Source organism: Malus domestica, chromosome 08 (genome assembly GCF_042453785.1).
Source record: "Malus domestica chromosome 08, GDT2T_hap1".
In the NCBI taxonomy this organism is placed as follows: Eukaryota; Viridiplantae; Streptophyta; class Magnoliopsida; order Rosales; family Rosaceae; genus Malus; species Malus domestica.
Genome location: NC_091668.1, coordinates 8,660,479 through 8,682,792, shown reverse-complemented (window position 1 = coordinate 8,682,792; position 22,314 = coordinate 8,660,479). Strand labels below are relative to the sequence as shown.

Here is a 22,314-nt window from a genome sequence, read left to right as displayed (position 1 = left end):
TTGATCCAAAGGGCCGTTGGGGCTTGATCTTGAAGGAGGATTTGATGAAGAACAAAGAGGGCTTTCTTGATCCTTCGGGATTTGTTTGAGAGCTTTAAAGATTCAAAGCTTCAGAGCTTCAAGAATTTTGCCTAATGATTTTGGTCCTTTCAAATGAATGAATTAGCCTTCTATTTATAGAAATTTCCAAGGCCTAATTTTGAATATAATATTCCAGATGAAATAAGTCGTTTCTGCCAGGTGTTGACACGTGTCCTGTTTGATGACTTTTCCAACTTATTTCGATTTTTTGTTTATACACACGCTACGTGTAAAATTTATGTAATACATGAGCGTTGAAACGTTGATTCATCGGTCAACATTTATTTACCAAAATTTCAATGTCTACAAATGCCCCCACTTCAAGGCGCGTCGTATACATGTGTTTGTCACGTGTAGGAGATGTGTTTTGAAGTCCATTACTGTAGATGTCGATCCAAGGGCCATCGATGCTTGATCTTAAATTGGGCTGGAGATTTCTTCAAGGGCCGTTGAGGCTTGTTCTTGGACTTTGTTTGAAATTTCTTTAAGGGCCGTCGAGGCTTGATCTTGAAGGTTGAAATTGGACCATAAGGAGCTTCATATGGTAGATGATCTTTGGCTTTGGTAATGGATGAATCGGCACGTATTTGTTTTTGCGCTTTGTTGACTTTCCACAGCTTTGATCTTGAACTGGGTTTGAGGATTTTCTGGATTCCTCCAATTGTTGATTTTCCACAGCTTATTCTTGAACTAGGTTGGAGGATTTTCTGGTTTCCTCCAATTGTTGACTTTCCACAGCTTATTCTTGAACTGGATTTGATTCAAGAGTGGTAAACACTTGATCTTGAATCGGACTTGTGATTTCCTCAAAGGTCGTCGAGGCTTGATCTTGAATTTGGCTGGAAGCTTCTTCAAGGGCTATTAAGGCTTGATTCTTGAAGGTTGACTCGAACGCATGGCAAGCAAGCATGAGGTGAAGGTGATGACTTGTTGCTTTGTTCAATCTTTCTAATTCACACCTGAGTAGTTTGGTCAACGGTATGATCTTCAAGATTGATGGGCTCTTCTTCCAGTTGGTGACTTAATCTTTAAGGATTTGATTCAAGGATGGTGAATCGGCACGTGTAGCCCACTAAGCCTAGTAAGTCGACCCAAGAATTTGAGGGTCAAAACGAGTTCAGCGTCCAGAGTGATTGCAACCCTGATGATATGAGATACTTTTGATTTTGAAGAAGTAGCGGATGAATCAGCATGTGCTTTGTTGCACTTGTCTCCACATGCTTCAAGGTATCATTTTCATTTCCTTTATCTGTTCCTCAGGCATATGTGGCATCTTCTCGAGTTCCTCATCTCAGACTCCTTCTGCTAAGTTGACTGTGCAGGCTACATTCTTCTCTGCTTGTTTCTTCTGCACGTTGTCTCCACGTGTTGCAAGGTATCATTTTTACTTGCCTTATCTGTTCTTCAGGCAGATGTGGCAGCTTCTTTGGAAGTACAGCAGCAGTGGGAGACGAGTACTCAATAGCAGTACTAGGTAGGCAATCAGGGAAGGGTTCCAAGTAGTCGGTTCCTTACCCGAGTTTGAGTAGAGGTTCCGGCATATTGTTTTCTTTATCCTTGTCTTTGTAGGTAAGAACAAGGACAAAGGAAAGGACAGGGAAAAAGCATGATATGAGATACTCTTACTTTCTACCCTGGTGATATGAGATACTTTTGCTTTGGAGTCATTTGCTTGCAGAGGTACCCCAAGGAATAAGGAACACTGAGTGACTTGAAAGGCTTCGTTGGGACAGCATTTTTGGAGATGAAGAAAGGTTCTGTATGTTTGCCTGGCTATGGAAGGTAAAGGTGGACAGTTATAGGAAGTTCTTTAATACCTGTAGAGGTACTATTCTTTCACTCGTGTCGGCAACTATTGAGTGATTTGATCAGTATAGCTTCACGCGCTTTCTTCTTCATCAGAAATCTTCGACAAATTGTTTGTAATTTCTGCCAAGCTGAGTGTGCATGTGACAGGTGTTGACGCGGCTGAAATAGACTAGCGCCTCTTTGATATCTGGGATCGGCGCTTCGACAAATTACCCGTGATTTCCGCAAAGCTGAGTTTGCGTGTGATGGGTGCTAATGCGTCTGAAAAAGCAAGATGCCTCTCCGATTTTTGAGCTTGCCTCTTCAATTTTTGAATTGGCCTCTTCGATTTCTGAGCTTCGTTGAGTGTAGAGGTTGCATGTGACAAGTGCGGACAAGTCTGGAAAAGAAGATCGCCCGTTGTTTCTGAGCAAGCCCAGCTTTTGAAAGCTAGCACCTCTTCAATTTTTGAATTGGCCTCTTCGAATTTTGAGCTCGCCTCTTCGATCTCTGAAATCCCGTCGAGTGCTGATTTTTTATAGAGGCACGTAGTTCGTTTCAAAGCACACTTGAATTTTCGCTTGTAGAAACTCCCTTCTTGCACTTCTAAGATCTTGATTTGTCCGATCTCTTTTTTCTTTCAACACTTTTGAAAAATGTCTAGCCCCTCCGACCGTCGTCTTGACTTGAACCTTGGTGAAGAGGCAGTCCCACCTTCTCCAGACAACATATGGCGCCCATCCTTCATATCCCCTACTGGTTATCTTACCGTTGGGGATTCGGTAATGAAGAATGATATGACCGCTGCGGTGGTGGCCAGGAACCTTGTCACTCCCAAAGATAACAGACTACTTTCCAAACGGTCTGATGAGTTAGCTGTTAAGGATTCTCTGGCTCTCAGTGTGCAGTGTGCAAGTTCTGTGTCTAATATGGCCCAACGTCTATTTGTTCGAACCCGTCAAGTTGAATCATTGGCGGCTAAAGTGATGAGTCTCAAACAGGAGATTAGAGGGCTCAAGCATGAGAATAAACAGTTGCACAGGCTCGCACATAACTATGCTATAAACATGAAGAGGAAGATTGACCAGATGCAGGAATCTAATGGTCAGATTTTACTTGATCATCAGAGGTTTGTGGGTTTGTTCCAAAAACAGTTGCCTTCGTCTTCTGGGGCTGTACCGCGTAATGAAGCTCTAAATGATCAACCTCCGGCTCTTCTTCTTCCTGGAATTCCGCCGAGTGATGAGGCTTCACACGAGCAACTTTTGTGAAAGCTCCCTCCTGTTTTTTTTTTTTTTTTTTTTTACTGATGTAAAATGTACGTTTATGTAACTTTTTTTTTTTTAGAGAAATCAATAAGCGAGCTTTATTTCATTTAGATGTACATATATACATATATATATATATATTTTTTTTTTTTTTACATAGTGCTTCCGGTGCCATGTACATCTATATAATACATACCCACACATATGTGCATACACACACACACACCCACCTTTTTCTTTTGCTTTTCGGTGGTGTTCACATCCACCATCATGACTTAAATGATGGCCACCATATTTATTGCTTGCAATGTCTGACACAACTCCACAAAATCATAATTTGTATATAACAAATATATGCACACATGGCACCACACCCTCTTTGCCGTCCACTATCCCTAAATTTTCCTTTATGTTTTTATATATATTTTTCTTTTTCAGGATGCTGCTTGATGCACCATTCCAATTGCCAATAAAGAACTCAGGAACATGAGTGTTTGCCAGAGGAGCGAAGTGGAGAGCATGGGTCTTCCACTTTGTTTGCTTTTTGTGGCTTTATAAGACGGTTGTTGCCTTCTCCCACTTCATCGCATAGCAGATGAGTCATAACTTTCAACCAAATTGACAGTAGATAGGAAGGAGAAGGTGCGTCGAACCAAGTTGTTCCGGTTCTGCTGTCCTTGTTGCGAATCTTTCTGAGGTAAGGTGCTCCCTCCGTGCTTACTTTCACATAAATCCCAACAACAGTTTCGTCCTCAGTGTACATATATGTTTGTGTTATATATTATATATATGTGGGTGGGTGCCGTGTACATATATTAATGCTATATATAATGTGGGTGGGTGCCGTGTACCTATATTAATGCTATATATATATATATATATATATATAACGTGGGTGGGTGCCGTGTACCTATATTAATGTTATATATATATATATAATGTGGGTGGGTGCCGTTTACTTTTTTTTTTATGGTTTTTTTTTTTTTTTTTTTGCTAGAGGATTGCACTGTCACTGCTCAGCCATTGCATAACCACTGGATTTTTGCTGCCCGGGGCTTGTTGCAGTGCGTCGCTTTTCATCTTATGGTGTTGTGCAAAAAGACTGCAACGAGGTTTCGCTGTGTAGTGCCTTTTAATCACAGTTTTCCCTCGGTGGTGCGCTACCGTGTGGTGCTATGCAAGAGACTGCAGCGATGCTTCGTTGTGTAATGTCTTTTAGTCACAATTCTCCCCTTGGTGGTGACGTCGCCGTGCAGTGCAAGAAACTGCTTGCGTAACCACTGCGGGGTTGCGTAGCATTTTGGTTTCTTTGCTACTGTAGTGTGCTTTGAATGACCATTTTGTAGTTGTTATCTCTGCCGTGCTGCTCAAGCTTTGTGGCTGACTTTTCCTTTGCAGTCATGGTGTTTCTTAAGTGCTTTAAAAAAACACCATCACCATTCTTGCGAAGGAAGGCGATCCTCAAGATAGTGGGACGACATTGAAGCTTTATGCGCCACTGACTGGCCCCAAGGCGCTTGTTCTTCCCATAAAAGACAACTCCATGCATATTAAGTCGTGGTCTTCTGAGGTATCTTGGGAGGTGGTCGACTCCATTCGACCAACTACAAAGACGAAGGTGTGCAAATCGAGGATTCTTATCTTGAACTCTTCGCACCATGATCGTGCCAACCCTTTGGTTACGTCTAAGCTTCTTGGTGATCGTATCCGTAGCGGAGCTATAGCTTGGAATAGCACCATGTCGACTACTGGCGGAGCCGCCTTCGTTGAGTTTTATTGGGAATGGGTTGAAGATGTCTTGAGTCGCTCCAAAGATGTACTTACCAACACAGGCCTTTATCATGCTGTATATGCATCTTTATTCAGTTATGATCGCAATCCTTCCGTCATTCGTGCATTCTTTGAGTATTGGTGTTCAGCGACCAACACACTTCACACGGCTCGAGGGGAGATGTCGATTTCACTTAGGGATCCCCACAAGCTAGGGGGTCTGCTTATCCAGGGAAAATTTTATGACGAGGTTGTTCCTAGCGTGAAGGAGTTTTCTTGTCGCAACAGTCGAGGATTGCCTGTGAGCTGCCGCTATTTGTTCTGGGCGTACCATAAGTTTTTCCAAGAGGCCCCTGGTAAGTCAGGCGTGAAGATTTCTTCGTGGATCCGGTTTTGGTATTGGGATGCCGCGATGTACAAAAGGCCTTCCAAAAAAAATGGTCGTAACAAGACAACCAGGCCTAATGGAGACTCTGATCCATCAGGCATCATTGGTCTAGCTGGGCGCCGTACCCCTAAATAGTTGAGGGCATTTGAGGATCTCGGCGTGGCTTTAGAGCATTTGGAAGAATCTTACTTAGCTGCATTCTTAGCTTGTTGGCTTTGTAAGTTTGTCTTCCCTAAAGATGACGTCAACTTGATTCGTCCTGGAGTCTTCAAAGTTGCTAGCAAGATGGCTGCAGGCGAATCTTTTAGCCTTGCTATACCGGTCTTAGCCAATATTTACGACGGCTTAAGAGTTGTTTCGGACTTGGCAAGCACTGAAGATCGTGATGCGGTACTTCCTTACCACTATGTGTACGGTTGGTTGGGTGAGTACTTTGGTACTCATTTTCTTCGTCAACTTTAGACAAGTCTGGGCCCTCCGTAGTCAAGCTGGGACCTTTGATGACGAAGTATTCTAACGTGCTTTCTGCGAAGAGTCTCGACGATCAGCAGGCGCAAACATTATTTAAAAGTTGTGAAGGATTGAAGATGGATCGCCTGGCGAGGTTTGGCACGGTGCGGCGAGACATCATGGATGATTCACATATCCACTTTTCAGACTTGTCTTACCTTATAAGTCTCCGCTCAGGGTATGTTTCTTTGCAGCAAGAAGACCGATGTATTATTCAGCTGTACAGTCCTCACCGTTTTAGCAGGTAATTTGGTTTTGTCCAAAATGTGCCAGGCACGTTGAGAAAGAAAGCTCGATCAGAATCCTTGCAAGCAGTGTATATGCATTGGGAGTCGTGTACCCGTGCATGTACAAATGCTTCTATCACCCTGCCGACCAAGGACGAGTTCAAGAGTAATCCAGTAACCCGTGTTTACGTACGTTGGTGGTCAAAGGTATATTATGAGAATTTAGGGACGGCAAGTGGTACCAATTCTTCCCATTCATATCATGATGCGTTAAAAGAGGGTTGTTCTGTGGTTCCTACGCAGTTGGTACCTTTTGATTGTGCGAGTGTTACTCATTTGTGAGATAGACCTGTAGCTTTAGCTCCTCAACGCCCATGCTTGTCTCTTCGACATTCGGATGCTTCTGAAGAGGCAGGAGATGAAGGTGACTCGCACGAAGATGGATTTATTTTGCAGCAGCGTCAACAAGTTTCAAACAAGCGACCACTTGAGGATGCTCAGGCTGACAGTGATGTCAATTTTCTTCATAAGAAGAAAGAAGTGTTTAGACCTCCTCAATTCGATGACCGTGCGCCATTTGAGAGAGATGTATGTACTTTATTTTCTCTCATGATTTCTTCTGCTTTTATCATTTTGGCTTCTGTTTCTAACATCTTTCTTTGTCTTCTTTAGGTTGGGTCTTCCCGTCATTTTGATTTGGCAACTGCAGATGTTTATTCCTATACGAAGATGCTATTTGTAGGTGGCCTACCTACAGATAGGGAGATCGGGGATCCGCCTGGTGCAGAGCTTGTTCCAAATCCGCCGAACTTCCCGAGTTTGCCATGTGTAGGTGGAGGTATGCAAGAACCTGTCATGCGTCCAACACCTTTGCCAGCTAGCTCTGAGATCTCTTTAAGAGGGCCGAACCTTAGCGGTACTGAGCGACTCATCCATCGCATCAGTCTTGGTGCGGCAATGGGGATCAAGGGCCATATTGAAGCGAGGATTTCTAAGTGTCCACTGGAAGACCTTCCGTTGCTCAATGAGGATTTGTTGAAGTTTGTTTCTGTGATTGACAACCTTAACGTTGATTCCTCATCCTTGAAGATCAAGATTACCGAACTTATGGCTGCCTCGACTGAGTATTCTTCCTTGCGTGCTATTTCCTTGGAGAAGTTGAGTCCAGATGTTAGAGCTCATCACCTAGCAACGATAAACTCGTCACTAGCTCAAGTCCGGTCTTTTCAGCAAGCTGTTTCAGGAAATTATCAAGTCACGGAGGCTTCTTTAACTTCTATCCAAGGGCGTATAGATGCATTAGTGCGAGAGCGGGAGCAGTTGGTAATCGAAGCATCGCAACTTGAAAGTGTTTTTGCCGAGCAGGGAACTGCACTTTCTCAGTACCAAGAGGAGATTTCGCGCCTAGAACGAGAGAAAGGCATGGCTATAGAGTTGCCCATCTTGTCTCCCACCGAGTTAGAGACTTTGAAGACTTTGGAAGGCTCGCTTGAAGAGCGCCTTCGTAGTTTTAAGGACATAGTTTTCAAGTAGTATCTTATGTTTTTTTTGTTTTTTTTGTTTTTTTGTTTTTTTTTTAATAATAAGGCTTTGGAGCCGACTCCTTCTTTTAAAGAAATAAAGCACTTATGTTCTTGAATTTGCTCTTCAATCTTCAAAGTGTTATATTTTTTTATTTTTTTAGATGGTGTGACTGTACTTGAAGTTTTGATGCTTCAAGTTGCCTACGTAGCCTCTGTTGAGGAGGGATCAAGTCATAACGTAGTTCAAATGAGTGAAGAATTTAACAGTGATTTTGATGATGATTTTACCGTACACAGTTTATGCTCTTGCGGGCCAGGAGCTTTGGTTCATGCAGTTTAGGCTCGTGCGAACAAAGAGCATGAGTTTGTCGCCTTTTAGGGGTAGTAGCGCTTCAAGAATCTGCGATTGATAGGGCCGATCTTCAAGCCATCTTCCGCCATGATTAAGTAGGCACCATTGGTGTAGACTTTTTGTATTACGTATGGTCCATCCCACTTTGACGTGAACTTGCTCTTTGTCTTGTGAGTTATGATGATAGGCCTACGTAATGAAAGGACGAGATCTCCCATTTGAAAAGAACGAGGAAGAACTTTCTTGTGAGTTATGCTTGATAACACTCCAAGTGTTGCTAGGCTTCGAGTCTTTTCTCATCCAGGGCTTCCAGTTCTTGAAGGCGTAACTTTGCATTCTCTTCATCAGTCAAGCCTTCTTGTATAGCCATCCTTAGCGAGGGGATTTGACTTTCGAGCGGTAGAACAGCTTCTACGCCATATACGAGAGAATAAGATGTAGCTTGGGTAGGCGTTCTATATGTCGTCCTGTATGCCCAAAGTGTTTCGCCTATTCTTTCATGCCAGTCTTTCTTTGTTCTGCCGATTACCTTTTTCAGGAGGTTGCACAATGTCTTGTTGAATGCTTCTGCAAGACCGTTGGCCGGAGCATGATACATGGAGGATTTGTGCTGCTTGAACTTGTATTTCTCGCAGAGCTCGTCCACGAGTCGGTTGGAGAACTATTTTTCGTTGTCAGTGACAATGTAGCGAGGCACACCATATCGGTGGATGATATGTTCCTTGATGAAACGGACAACAGTTTCCTTCTTGACTTCCTTCAGGGGTATGGCTTCAGCCCACTTGGAGAAGTAATCTGTTGCAGCCAGGATGTAAGATTCTCCTGCAGATGACTTTGGCGCAATTGGTCCTACGACGTCCAATCCCCATGCATCGAATGGCCATGAAGTAGCTGTGGGGTGTAATGGTTCAGGCGGTTGATGTATGAAGTTGGCGTGAAATTGGCAGGCTTGGCACCTTTTTGCGTGTTCTAGGCAGTCCTTTACCATGCTTGGCCAGTAGTAACCCATTTTTTTGAGCTGGAAATGAAGCTTCGGTCCGGACTGATGCGCCCCACATATTCCTGAGTGTGCTTCTTCCATGGCTTGATTGGCTTCTTCCTCGCCTAGGCATCTCAGAAGTACTCCTTCAAAAGATCACCGGTAGAGTTTCCCTTTGTAATAGAGGAAGCGATGTGCTCGTCGGCGTATTTCAGAGCGGTGTTTTGGATCATCTAGAAGTATTTCATGCTCCAAGTAGCTGATCAGAGGCTGTCTCCATTCTTCAACGTTGACCGGAAGTATTGAAATAACGTTTGTATCACTTAGTACCATTTCAGTAACAAGCGGGATTACCCATCTTTTGTAGATTGGCACGTTTGCAGCTTCGTCTTCTCCTAATGTCATGCTCGAGGCTAGGTTGGCGAGAGCGTCTGCCATTTGATTCTCTTTTCTTGGCACGTGTTCTAGTGTTACGGCCTCAAACCTTTGTAACAGTTGCGTTGCCAGCCGGAAGTATGGGACGAGATCATCTTTCCTCACCTCATATTCAGTCAGGAGTTGATTGATTGTGAGCTTAGAGTCACCATATATCTCAAGGGTTGGGATTTCCATGTTGATTGCCATTTGGAGCCCGATGATCAGTGTTTGGTACTCATCGATGTTGTTGGAGCATAATTCGCTTAGTTGGAATGAATAAGGTAGTATTTGCCTTTGTGGCGACATGAATACTACTTCTGCCCCCGCTCCGTCTGCTCGTGCAGATCCGTCGAAGAACATCGTCCATGTCGAGAATATGTTGATGTAGAACACCTCCTCATCAGGCAAGTCGTTTGAGATTTTCCAATCGGTTGGGATTGGATGGTCGGCAAGGAAGTCTGCTAGCGCTTGTCCCTTGACGGCTTTAGCTGGGACATATATGATCTCGTATTGATTGAGAAGTAATGCCCATTTAGCTAGTCGCCCTGTCAAAACTGGCTTAGACATGACGTATTTGACCGGGTCAGCTTTAGCAACCAAGTGGATGGTGTAAGCATGCATGTAATGTCTGAGCTTCTGGATGGCAAACATCAAGGCAAGGCACATTTTTTCTATTGGGGAGTAGTTCAACTCAGCGCCGGTAAGCGTTCGACTGAGGTAGTAGAGCGCTCCTTCTTTCTAGGATTCGTTTTCCTGTGCTAAGAGTGATCCAACTGAACTTTCCTGAGCAACAATGTACAATATGAGCGGTTTCCCTGGTACAGGTGCCCCCAGGACAGGTGGACTTGATAAATACTTCTTTATGCTTTCAAAAGCATTGTTGCATGCTTTGTCCCATACGAACGGAACATCTTTCTTCATGAGTCGACTGAACGGTTGACAACACCCTGCAAGGTTGGAGATGAAGCGTCTGATGAAGGCTAGCCGTCCTTGTAGACTTTTCAACTCGTGCAGGTTTCTTGGCTCGGGCATGCTTTGAATGGCCTTGATCTTTGATTGGTCCACTTCAATGCCACGATGCTTGACAATGAAGCAAGGAACTTTCCAGATGTGACGCCAAATGCACACTTTAACGGGTTCATTTTGAGGTTGTATTTTCTCAACCTTTCGAACACTACTCGCAAATCCTTCAAGTGATTTGATCTTTTCTTTGTCTTGACCACCACATCGTCTACATAGCATTCTACGTTCTTGTGTAGCATGTCATTGAAGATCTTCTGCATTGCGCGTTGATATGTAGCTCCAGCATTCTTCAGACCAAAGAGCATCACCTTGTAGCAGTAGATACCTTTTGGAGTGCGGAAGGCTGTTAGTTCCTCATCTTCAAGAGCCATACGAATTTGATTGTATCCAGAAGAGTCGTCCATGAATGATAGTGCCTCATGGCCAGTGGTTGCGTCCACCATGATTTCAATGATTGGCAAGGGGAAGTCATCATTTGGGCAAGCATCATTGAGGTCTCGGAAGTCTACGCAAACACGTATTTGTCCAGATTTCTTAAGGACTATGATGATGTTGGAGATCCACTTGGGGTATTGCACCTCTCGAATGAAGCTTGCTTCGATCAACTTGTCAATCTCGACCTCGATTTGTGGGATGAGCTCAGATCGATAGCGTCTTTGAGTTTGCTTTATTGGTCGCGTTCCAGGCTTGACTGCAAGATGATGCACAGCAATGATATGGTCGAGGCCAGGCATTTCCTTGTAGGTCCAAGCAAAGACGTCCTTGTACTCTAATAGCAGCTGGTAATACTTCTCTATCTCATCTGCACTTAGTAATGCACTCACGAAGATAGGCTTCGGTTCCTCACTTGTGCCTAAGTTGAGTTCTTTGAGATCGTCAACTGTGGCTTGCCCCCCATCTTCGAGTTGTGACGGTGCTGCCATGACATCTTTCTCGAGGATTTCATCTTCTTTACCTTCTTGGATTGTGATGTGGAAGACGTCTTGGGCCTCTTCTTCGGTGTTGACCTCTCGAGCTTGTTGGCATGAAGATTGTCCAGTGTGGATGATGGTGCGCCTTTTCACTTTCAATGATCCAACTGTGTTAACCTCCAAAATTGCTTGGCGCTTCATTCTTAAAGGAATGGAACTTCGAACGTCATCCTTTTCTGCCAGGTGATTGATCTCTTCTACTTCTGGTGTCGTCTTTCTCCTTTTGGAAGGCTCTTTGGCTTTTCCAAGTCTTTCCATAACTGACTGTCGTGGAGCAAAGCTAGTCGTATTGCTTTGCTTCTTAGGTTTCAATAACCTTTTGAAAATAGAGCTTCGAGATACTTACGTGTTAAGCCTTTTGAAGACGGAAGTTCTGTTTTGACCACCAATGAGTTTAGGTGCCGAAACTCTGGTCCTTGAACGATTCATTCTATCGAATACTGACGTCTGGGGGGCAGGTCGAGGCTCCTCTTTATCTTGTATAATGCTCACGCTGATGTGTTGAGCGCTAGCATTTTTTGCCTTGCTAGAGATCTTCACCGGTGCATTTGGTGTGAAGCTAAGTCCAGCTTTGTTGTTGTTGACCCCGTAACCATACTCCTCCAACTTCTTCTGAGTTTTAGTAAGATCACGTTCGTTGTCTTTGATGGTGTTCAAATCCTTCTTTCCCAAATTTACAGAAGAGGTGAAGTTGTACCCAACTTTCGACATGAGTTTATAGGCGTTTGGATCAAATCTTCGGTCCTCTTGGTTGGGAGAAAGCTTGGTTCTACCCCTTTTGGCAGGCCTTTTATGAAGCCTTGTGATGGTCTTGCAACCTTAATGTCGCTTAGCTGTGTCAGAGGCAAAACTGCATTTGTTTTGAGCAACTTTACATTATCCACGTGCCGCTGTATATCGGCTTTGCTTGCTGCAGTTTCAAACAGGGATTGACCATTCTTTCTTCTCGACGTTGGGATGTATCGAAAAACGGGTATGTTTGGTCCATTTGAGGGCGTCCTATTCCTTCTGGTTGTTGCAGGTTTAGCAAGCTCATCGTCGTTTTTGCTTGAAGATGGCATAGCTTCTTCTTCTTGCTTCTTGGGCACGGCTTGCCACTCCTGTTTTTTAGGTGTTGCTTTGCCCATGGATTTAATCTCTTTTGGAAGAGTTTCGGGCACCATGTCTTCATCCATGTAGAACTTGACGTCTGCGAAATGTGATTCGGCTTCGGTGAATAGCTTGGTGTCGCCATATATCACATTCACTCATTCTCGGTAAAATTTTAAGCATTGGTTAAAGGTGGACGGTACTACTCCATTCGCATGGATCCAAGGCCTTCCTAAGAGCAAACTGTAGGAAGTTCTTGCATCAATCACGTGGAATATTGTGCTTGACTTGAGTTCACCAATGGTCATCTCTACTCGGATCATGCACATCGCTCTTTGTCCTCCTTGGTTAAAACCTTGGATTAGTAGACGGCTTAGGGATAGTTCATCCACCTTGATGCCGATTGTGGTCATTGTTGACTTTGGCATGATATTTATGGCTGATCCGCCATCCACAAGCATGCGGCTGACTTTGTGCTCCCTTACGTAACCAGAGATGAAGAGAGGTCGGTTGTGAGGCTTGGATCCTAGCAGCAAGTCTTCGTCGGTGAAGTAGATTTCATCCTCGGTGGCACAGCATGTGGCACATTCATGTGGTCGAAGCTTCAAGCTTTCGTTCTTGCTTTCTTACACTTCATGGTCGTCGAAACTTGCCAAGACCGCTGCCAGTGCTTTCGCATCTTTTTTGGCAACCGGAGCGCTCCCTCGATGCTAAAGTGTGTTGGCAGACCTTCTTCAGTTGTAAAAGTCTTTTCCCCCTCAGTGGTGACAGCTTTGCCTTTTGAGGGTGCTTCCATTTCTACTTCGACCATGTGACATGCAGTGATAGTGCACTGTTGGAAAAAGTCCTCCGGGAAGTATTCGTGCAAGGAGACGAGAATACGTGGCTCTTGCTCCATAGGTTCCCCAGCATATGTTGGCTTAACAGCTCTTATGCTTCTTTTAGGCTTCCTATTGTTGCGGCGGCGGTGCTTTCTCGCTTGCTCCCCCTTTGGCTTTATAGCTTGTGGTCTTGGCTTCCTCGTCTTCTTATAGCTCACCAATGTTCACCCTTCTTCATCATCGATAGGTGCATCCTGGTCGTTTGCCCTCAATGATGGTTGTGCGGAAGGTGCCGTGTAGCTTGTGCATTGATAGGAATGGTCAGGTATTTCTTGAAGTGGCACGGGATCAAAGGATCCGAACACGATCGTAGTGGTATGCGTTGCGGCTGTGTCTTCTAGGTCGAGCTCAATCCGCCCTTACTGTGCCAACTTCATGATGAGTTCTTTTAGGATGAAACACTTGCCCACATGATGACCCACGATACGATGGTACTTGCAGTACTTGGGATCGTTAACGCGATTCATCTCTTCAGGACGTTTGCATTCAGGCAACTCAATCACCTTCTTCTCTAGTAGGTCGTCCAGCATGGCGTCCATGTCGGAGTCCGGAAAAGGGTATACCTTCTGCTCCAGTTCCCTCAATGTGTTTTTGTACCTATCTTGGGTGTGGGAAGGCTCACTTCTTTTTATCTCATTTGCTTTGTTATTGAAGGAGATTTTGACGGGTGCGGACGAGGTCTTGATAGGGGTGGTATTGGTGGTAAAAGCTTCCTTGGCGGGCTTTTTCCCATGATTGTCTGGTCTTGAAGTAAACACCTTATCCCTTTTGAAATCGGTGATTGGCTCCTTCTTTCCATGGTGGGCGATGCTCAACTCCATGTCGTGGGCACGGGTGGCTAATTCTTCAAAAGTTCGTGGTTTGATACCTTGAATGATGTATTGTAAACCCCATTGCATGCCCTGGATGCACATCTCAATTGAAGAAATCTCGGAGAGTCTGTCCTTACAGTTGAGGCTTAGATTACGCCATCGGTTGATGTAGTCCATGACTGGTTCTTCCTTCCATTGCTTCGTGCTCGTTAGCTCTAGCATGCTCACAGTGCGGCAGGTACTGTAGAAGCGGTTGAGGAATTCCCTTTCCAACTATTCCCAACTGTTGATGGACTCGGGCTCTAGGTCCGTGTACCACTCAAATGCGTTTTCTTTTAACGAGCGCACAAACTGCTTAGCGAGGTAATCTCCCTCCGTCCCTGCATTGTTGTAGGTTTCGACGAAATGTGCGACATGTTGCTTCGGGTTTCCCTTTCCGTCAAATTGCATAAACTTTGGCGGTTGATAGCCCCTCGACATCCTTAAGGCGTCGATCTTCCTGGAGTAAAGCTTCGAGTACAACGTCGAGGCATGAGAGCTCCCTTCGTACTGTGCCTTGATGGTGTTGGTGATCATCTCTTATAGCTGCTGGATAGAAAGAGATCCCATGAGTGCCGCTGCTTGGTCTGGCTCCGGCTTCACGTCAATTTTCTTCACCGGAGGCTCCTTTTCTCCGCCAGCTCCTCCCTTTAGTGGATCATCCTCTGGGTCAGGTTTCTCGCCGTCATACGCCTCCAATCGGTTGACTAGTGCTGCAATTTGCAAGTCTTTTTCTTCCACAGTTCGGGTTAGCCTTGCGATTGCTTCATTCATTTGAGCCAGCTGCTCATCGATTGAAGTTGCTCCAGTGGTCATGACTTGCATGGTTGAACTGCCGCTTGAATCGGCATCGGAGAGCATGGATTCGAAGTATTTCCTTGGGCTTTCCCCCCTTGGTGCCCTTAGTGAGGCTAAGGTGATCACAGGCTCGTGCCTTGGGTGCTCTTGTTCCCTTGGCAGAGTTGATGCAGATGTGAAAGAGGTGGCAGAAGTAGCTCTTGTCTTGCTTCGAGTCGTGATGCCCAAAGTGACACCACTTGCGACGAGGACGCTCTTGTTTTTTGGGCCGATTGCTGGAACAGTTTGACCCTTCCTTGATGCCATTAATTTTGGAAGTGTGCTTAAATTTCTTGAACGGAGAAATAGATGAGAGGTAAAGATAGTCCCACTGGGCGTGCCAAATTTGTAAACACGAAATTTTCCTAAAACGAAAGAGACAAGAACAACGTGCACAAAATAATATTTGTATTTGATGATTTTGGGTTACAATGTCTTTATAACTTTGATCCTCTTATTCGATTTCCGTAAGGTGTGTATTTGTGGATGTGCGATTGATCCAATGGCCGTTGAGGCTTGATCTTGGATGAACTATACGGAGCTTCTTCAAGGGTCGTGGGCTTGATCTTTGAAAGTGGATTTGAACGGATCTTCAAGGAGCCGTTGGGGCTTGATCTTGAGGATGAGTGTTTCTTCAAGGGCTATTGAGGCTTGATCTTGAATAACGGTGATGAACGGATCTTCAAGGGCTTTTGGGCTTGATCTTGAAGAATGGTGATGAACGGATCTTCAAGGGCTTTTGGGCTTGATCTTGAAGAACAGTTGGATGTATGGATTTGTCGAGGTTTTGTTGATCCAAAGGGTCGTTGGGGCTTGATCTTAGGATGAACAGATGATGAACGATGGTGCTTTCTTCAAGGGTCGTCGGGGCTTGATCTTGGAAGAACGATGAACGAAGAACGAAGAACGCTTTCTTCAAAGGCCGTCGGGGCTTGATCTTGAATTGGTGGATGATTGTTGATCCAAAGTGCCGTTGGGGCTTGATCTTGAAGGAGGATTTGATGAAGAACGAATAGGGCTTTCTTGATCTTTCGGGATTTGTTTGAGAGCTTTAGAGTTTCAGAGCTTCAGAGCTTCAAGAATTTTGCCTAATGATTTTGGTCCTTTCAAATGAATGAATTAGCCTTCTATTTATAGAAATTTCCAAGGCCTAATTTTGAATATAATATTCTAGATGAAATAAGTCGTTTATGCTAGGTGGTGACACGTGTCCTGTTTGATGACTTTTCCAACTTATTTCGATTTTTTGTTTATACACACGCTACGTGTAAAATTTATGTAATACATGAGCGTTGAAACTTTGATTCATCGGTCAACATTTATTTACCGAAATTTCGATGTCTACAGTGGAGTATGTTTAATTAACATATATGAGGTGTTAATAAAACAATCCTAATTGTTTCTGTGACATCCCGTCCCAAGATTTATTGTATTTTATTCTTAGTAATAGTAAAATTATCAAAATGCCCCTGAGATGCCACGTAGGCCTTCCACGTGGACCTCAATCTTCTTTTCACTTTCCACATCACTATACTTATGACTTCGTCACCTTCCAGGTGTCGGCCAGCACATCGCGATTCGGATGTCCAGATGGACATTCCGGGTCGGGGTGTGTCAATTCCACAATTCATTCTTCAATCATAATTTTTGTGACAATTAAGATCGAATTTGGTAGTGCATTATGCTCAAAACTCAAAATTACACAAAAATTATTTTTTATTTTTTGTTTGGAGATTATGGAAAAGACATAAGGAAAATGAGGAATATATAATACCACAAATGATAGAAGAGATGTACAATAAAGATGAATACTTGTGTTTGTAGTACTTCATGGATAACTTACTTGTGTATCCACTTATGATCAACATATTTTTACTATACAACATCAAAATTAAAATCGTTCATTTTCTTTATCATCTTATAAAGATCATATCTTCAAAATAAATGGACAATTAATCGTGAGGATGATACTTGTTACGTACCAAAACCGTCGATTTGTTTGACACTAAATTATCTTGTAAGATCCCACATTGACCAATGTAGAGGGGGTGATGTGCCTTATATATACATGCTCCCCTCCCTATTGCATGGGGCCTTTTGGGAACTCACTGGCTTTGGGTTCTATCAGAACTCCGAATTATTCAAATCTCCTATGTTAGAGTGCTGGAATATAAGTCACACAATATGGATTATTTCTACTCATTGAACCTTCTTCATGGGATCTCCAATCATAAAGGTTGGGTTTCTTCCCTAGGTGACTTCCTTAAGGATTTAAGCCCATCCCCCTCGACAAATCTAGGACTCCATTCTTAGATAAACCTTTGGTCAATTGATTAGCAATATTCTTTTCGGACTTCACATAGTCCAAAGAAACAACTTCTTTATTTAACAAGCTTCTCACATATTTGAATCTAACGTTGATATGTGTTACAATGTATGGAGATGGCAGGTATAGGCCTGCTTACCAATGGGATATCAAGCAAAAAATTCTTAATCCATCCAGCCTCAATACATGCATTATCAAGAACTATGAGTTCAGATTCCATTGTACTTCTAGAAATTATTGTTTGTTTCTTAGATCCCCAAAATATAGTTGCTCCTCCCAATAAAAATACATAACCTGAAGTAGATTTCACTTCAGAGCTATCAGTGATCCAATTTGCATCATTGTACCCTTCTACTACATAAGGAATTTTTTTATAGTGTATAGAATAATCCATAGTTCCTTTTAGATATTTAAACACTCACCTTAAAGCATTCCAGTGTTCTTTACTTCGATTATGAGTGTATCTACTTAGCCTTCCAACAACATAAACTATATCAGGTCTAGTTTTATTTGCTATATACATCAAAGACCCAATTATTTGAGAATACTAGAGTTGACACACGGGTTCACCACTATTTTTAAGTAAGCACACACTTGGTTCATATGGTGTCGAGACAGGATTGCAATTGAAAAAAATTGAACTTCTTAAGCATTTTCTCAATTGAACTAGCTTGGTTTATAATAAAACTTGCTTGTGTTCTTTCTACTTTCATTCCCAAAATAATAGTGGCTTCTCCTAAATCTTTCATATCAAATCTCTTTGATAGATAAGACTGAACATCTTTCATAATTTCCAGACTTGTTCCAAATAATAATATATCATCAACGTAAAGACATAAAATTACACACTGTCCATTGCATTCCTTATAGTAGACACACTTTTCAAGCTCATTAATTTCAAAATCATATTCTAAAATGACTTTATCAAACTTCTCATGCCATTGCTTAGGAGCTTACTTGAGTCCATACAACGATTTAACCAACTTACACACTTTATGTTCTTGGCCTTTCACTATAAATCCTTCAGGCTGCTCCATGTAAATTTCTTCATCTAAGTCTCCATTCAAAATACTGTTTTAACATCCATTTGATGAACTACTAAATTGTGTGTAGAAGCTAATGCTATGAGGATCCTAATTAAGGTAATCCTAGACACAGGAGAGTAAGTGTCAAAATAATCAATTCCTTTCTTTTGACTGAATCCTTTGGCTACTAGCCTAGCTTTGTACTTATCTATACTTCCATCAGGCTTCAATTTCTTCCTAAATACCCACTTACAACCAATTGGTGTAGTACCGGGTGGTAAATCCATTAACTTCAAGTGTTGTGTTGTAAAATAGACTCAACTTCATTATTTATAGCTTCTTTCCAAAATGGAGCATCGACAAAGATCATGGCTTCCTTATATGTTGTTGGATCACCTTCAATTAAAAAAGTATAAAAATCATCACCAAAGTTCTTCTCCACTCTAGGTCTCTTACTTCTTCTACGTTCTGTTGTAGGTTCTTCTTCATTTGTAACTTGATGGCTAATACTTGTGGAGGCTTTGTCAGTACTAGTGCATGATCTATCTACCACTTGCTTTTGCATTCTAGTCTTGAAAGGAAATATATCTTCAAAATATGTTGCATCCCTAGACGCCAATACAGTGTTATTCAAAATTTTATTTATTTCAAAGTTGATGACTAGAAATCTATTGGCACTACTATTATGAGCATAACCTAAGAAAATAGTATCCACGGTTTTAGGTCCTATCTTCATTCTCTTAGGTTCTGGGATTACAACTTTAGCCAAACACCCCTACACTTTCAAGACTTGGAGATTTGGTATTCTCTTTTTCCATATTTCATATGGAGTAGTAGTGTTGTCTTTAATGATTACTCTATTTAATATAAAACATGCAATCAAAATTGCTTCCCCCCACAAATTTTCTTGTAATCCAGAACTCAAAAGCATTGCATTCACCATGTCCAATAAGGTCCTATTCTTCCTTTTTGCAACTCCATTTGATTGTGGAGAATAGGGTGATGTTGCTTCATCTATAATACCATGCTCTTCACAAAAAACACTAAGATCAATAAGAGTGTACTCACCACTTCTATCAGACCTAAGTCTCTTTATCCTTTTCCCTAATTGATTTTCCACTTTTGTCTTGTAAATCTTGAATTTACCAAATACTTCATCCTCAGTCTTTATCAAATACATATAACAATACTTCGAACAATCATCTATAAATGTGACAAAATGCTTATTACCGGCTCTAGTAGGTAATCTATTTGAGTCACAAACATCACTATGTAGAAGTTCTAAAATTTGGGTATTCATTTCCACGGACTTAAAAGGTTTCTTGGGTTGTTTTACTTGTACACAAATTTCACACTTATGTTTTAAGGTTCATATTTGACTTTGGGACTAGGTCCAAATCCATCATTTTCTTAATTTTGAACAAGTTTACATGTCCCAAACTTCCATGCCAAACATTACTAGATTTAACATTGAGAACTTTTGGAAGATTATTGCACTCGGAAGAAATACTTAACTTAAATAATCCTTCACTGATAAAACCTTTTCCAATAAATACATTATTCTTAGTTATTACAACCTTATTTGATTCCATTACAACTTTATAGCCTTGCTTTACTAAACATGATCAACTAATTAAACTTCTTCTAATACAGGTACATGTTGCACATCCTTCAAAATTAAGACCTTTCCGGATGTCATCTTCAATTCTATGTCTCCAATTCCAAGCACTTGCGACATTGAGTCATTTCCTAGAGTTACACGCCCTCCACCTAATTTTTGATAGGTTTTAAAAAATTTACGATTAAAACAGACATGTACATTAGCTCCAGAATCTACCCACCAATCCTTATTTTCATAAGTAAAATTGACAAATGAATCATACTTAAAATGTTGTTGAAAAGATTGTTGCTCCATCAGGATATTCACTTGGGCTTTTGGACCATTATGATTTGACTTGGACTTGTTCTCTTCAGTCTTCTTGTAGAAACAATCCTTAGCCTTATGATTGGTTCTTCCTTAAATGAAGCAAACCCCCTTCTCTCTACCTTGATCCTTAGTCTTGTGGAAGTTCTTATTTTGGTTGGGTGATTTGAATTTAAAATGTGTTCTTCTAGGTTTGAAATTCTTCTTATTATTTATGATGAACTTGTTTTTAATTTTTCCATTTTTGTGGGTGTCATTCTCAACTAAGTTCACAGTTGTTTGCTTTTCGGTTTCCTTCTTTTGGCTTAACCTATGTTTCTCTTCGATCCTAATTGAATTTATGACTTGAACCAAAGTAAGTTCTCTTTGTTTATGCCTTAAGGTTCCAGCAAAGTCATTCCAAGATTGAGACAGTTTATCAATAAGGCATGAGACTTTAAAGTCCTCACTGAACTTCGTTCCTTTCTTTTCAACACCTCTTAATAGCTCTTGATACTCATGTATTTGTTCCCCCCCACAGACTTATTATTAACCATCTTATAATCATTAAAGTTTGAGACCGTAAACCTATCCATCCCAACATCTACAATACCATATTCCGCTTCTAAAGTTTCCCAAAGTTCTTTGGCAGTGGATGTAGTAGCATGATACACATCATAGAGGTGATCAGAAAGGGCACTTAAGATTCTGTTGTGACAATAGTACTCTATTAGTTTAGGGGTTAGTTTAGAAGATGACTCTTTAGAAGATGTTTGATTGAGTTTCTTCAAGTGCGGATACTAGTCCTAAGACAGTTAACCAATATTTCACTTGTTTTTGCCACCTATGTAAATTATGACCACTAAATTTTTCAGGCTTAACATTATTGGCTTCTTCTAGGCTTGCCATTTGTTATGTAATACTGACTAATAACAAGTGAGAGAGATATAAGATTGCTATAATACTGTAGAAATTAAAACAAGTTTGTCACTCAAAAGTTTTAACAAGTATATAATAAATTATACTACTATATAATAACCACAAATCAATTAATAATGATAATTACGCACAAGATTTAATTAAAGCATAAAACAACTAATATATATCAATATGCAATTTTTGGTCAAATCACGTTGGGCCTAAAAGTTGGGTTGGATTTGGGTGTACGGGCTCAGGTGGACAAATCACTCAAGTCAAGTACGGCTTTTACGTTTGTTCCAAGAGTTTGTAATTGAAGCAATTCAATTGTACTTTAAATTGATGACAGTTTAATATTTAAGAATTAAATGCAATCAAACTATACAGGGATTATCAACCCAGAAAACAAATGACAGACAAGCAGTTTAAAGTGCTTTGGTACTGAACAAAATAAAATAAAATAATAAAAAAATGTAGAAAGTAAAAAAAGCAATGAAAGAAGGGCAAGGTTAGCCTTCCCAGGCTTTCAACGACAGGACCTGAATAATAATAAATAAATAAATGTATAATCACTATCAGACTTATGTGAAATATATTACAGAGATATACCAATTATTTATATGATCAAATATAACAAAACAAATGTATAATCACTACTTATGAAAAAAATTAGGAAAAAGGAATAAGAATATCTAGCATGTGAACCAAAGAGAGAAGCGATGTCCCTGCTTTAAAGCTATAGATGTCTCCCTACGTGCAGGTTATGATGGTGCTTACAACTCCAAGATACAACCCAAAGCCTCACAGAATGTCTGATCCATTATGCACTCCAACGACAGACGAGATTGCCAAGTAGTGATCAATTGCCCAAGAATTATAAAATATGAATGTAAACTGATAGAGATGTGAGAACTGAGGGAGACAGAAAAGTTTTAGCGTATTTGTTTTCTGTCTGAGGTTTCTTATTTAAAAAACTTCTCATACCCTTTTAGAAAAGAATTATGACTCTTCAAATAAAACACAACTCTTAAATATTAAAAAATAAATAAAATAAAATAATAATAAGTGTTGAATCTTTAAAATAAAATATTATTAAAATAATTAAAATATTTAAAATAACCAACACTTTCTTCTTCTAAGTTTAATTTGATGAAAATTATCACCCTGATAATTAAGACATTTTCTGA

General features: G+C 41.4%; 1 protein-coding gene across 1 annotated transcript; it reads right to left on the bottom strand.

Moving 5' to 3' along the window:
- Positions 1 to 9,042: 9,042 nt before the first annotated feature.
- LOC139198009 (uncharacterized) lies at positions 9,043 to 9,663 on the bottom strand. The gene has a single exon (XM_070826239.1). The coding sequence runs from the start codon at positions 9,661 to 9,663 to the stop codon at positions 9,043 to 9,045; it is 621 nt and encodes a 206-aa protein (XP_070682340.1).
- Positions 9,664 to 22,314: the final 12,651 nt, after the last annotated feature.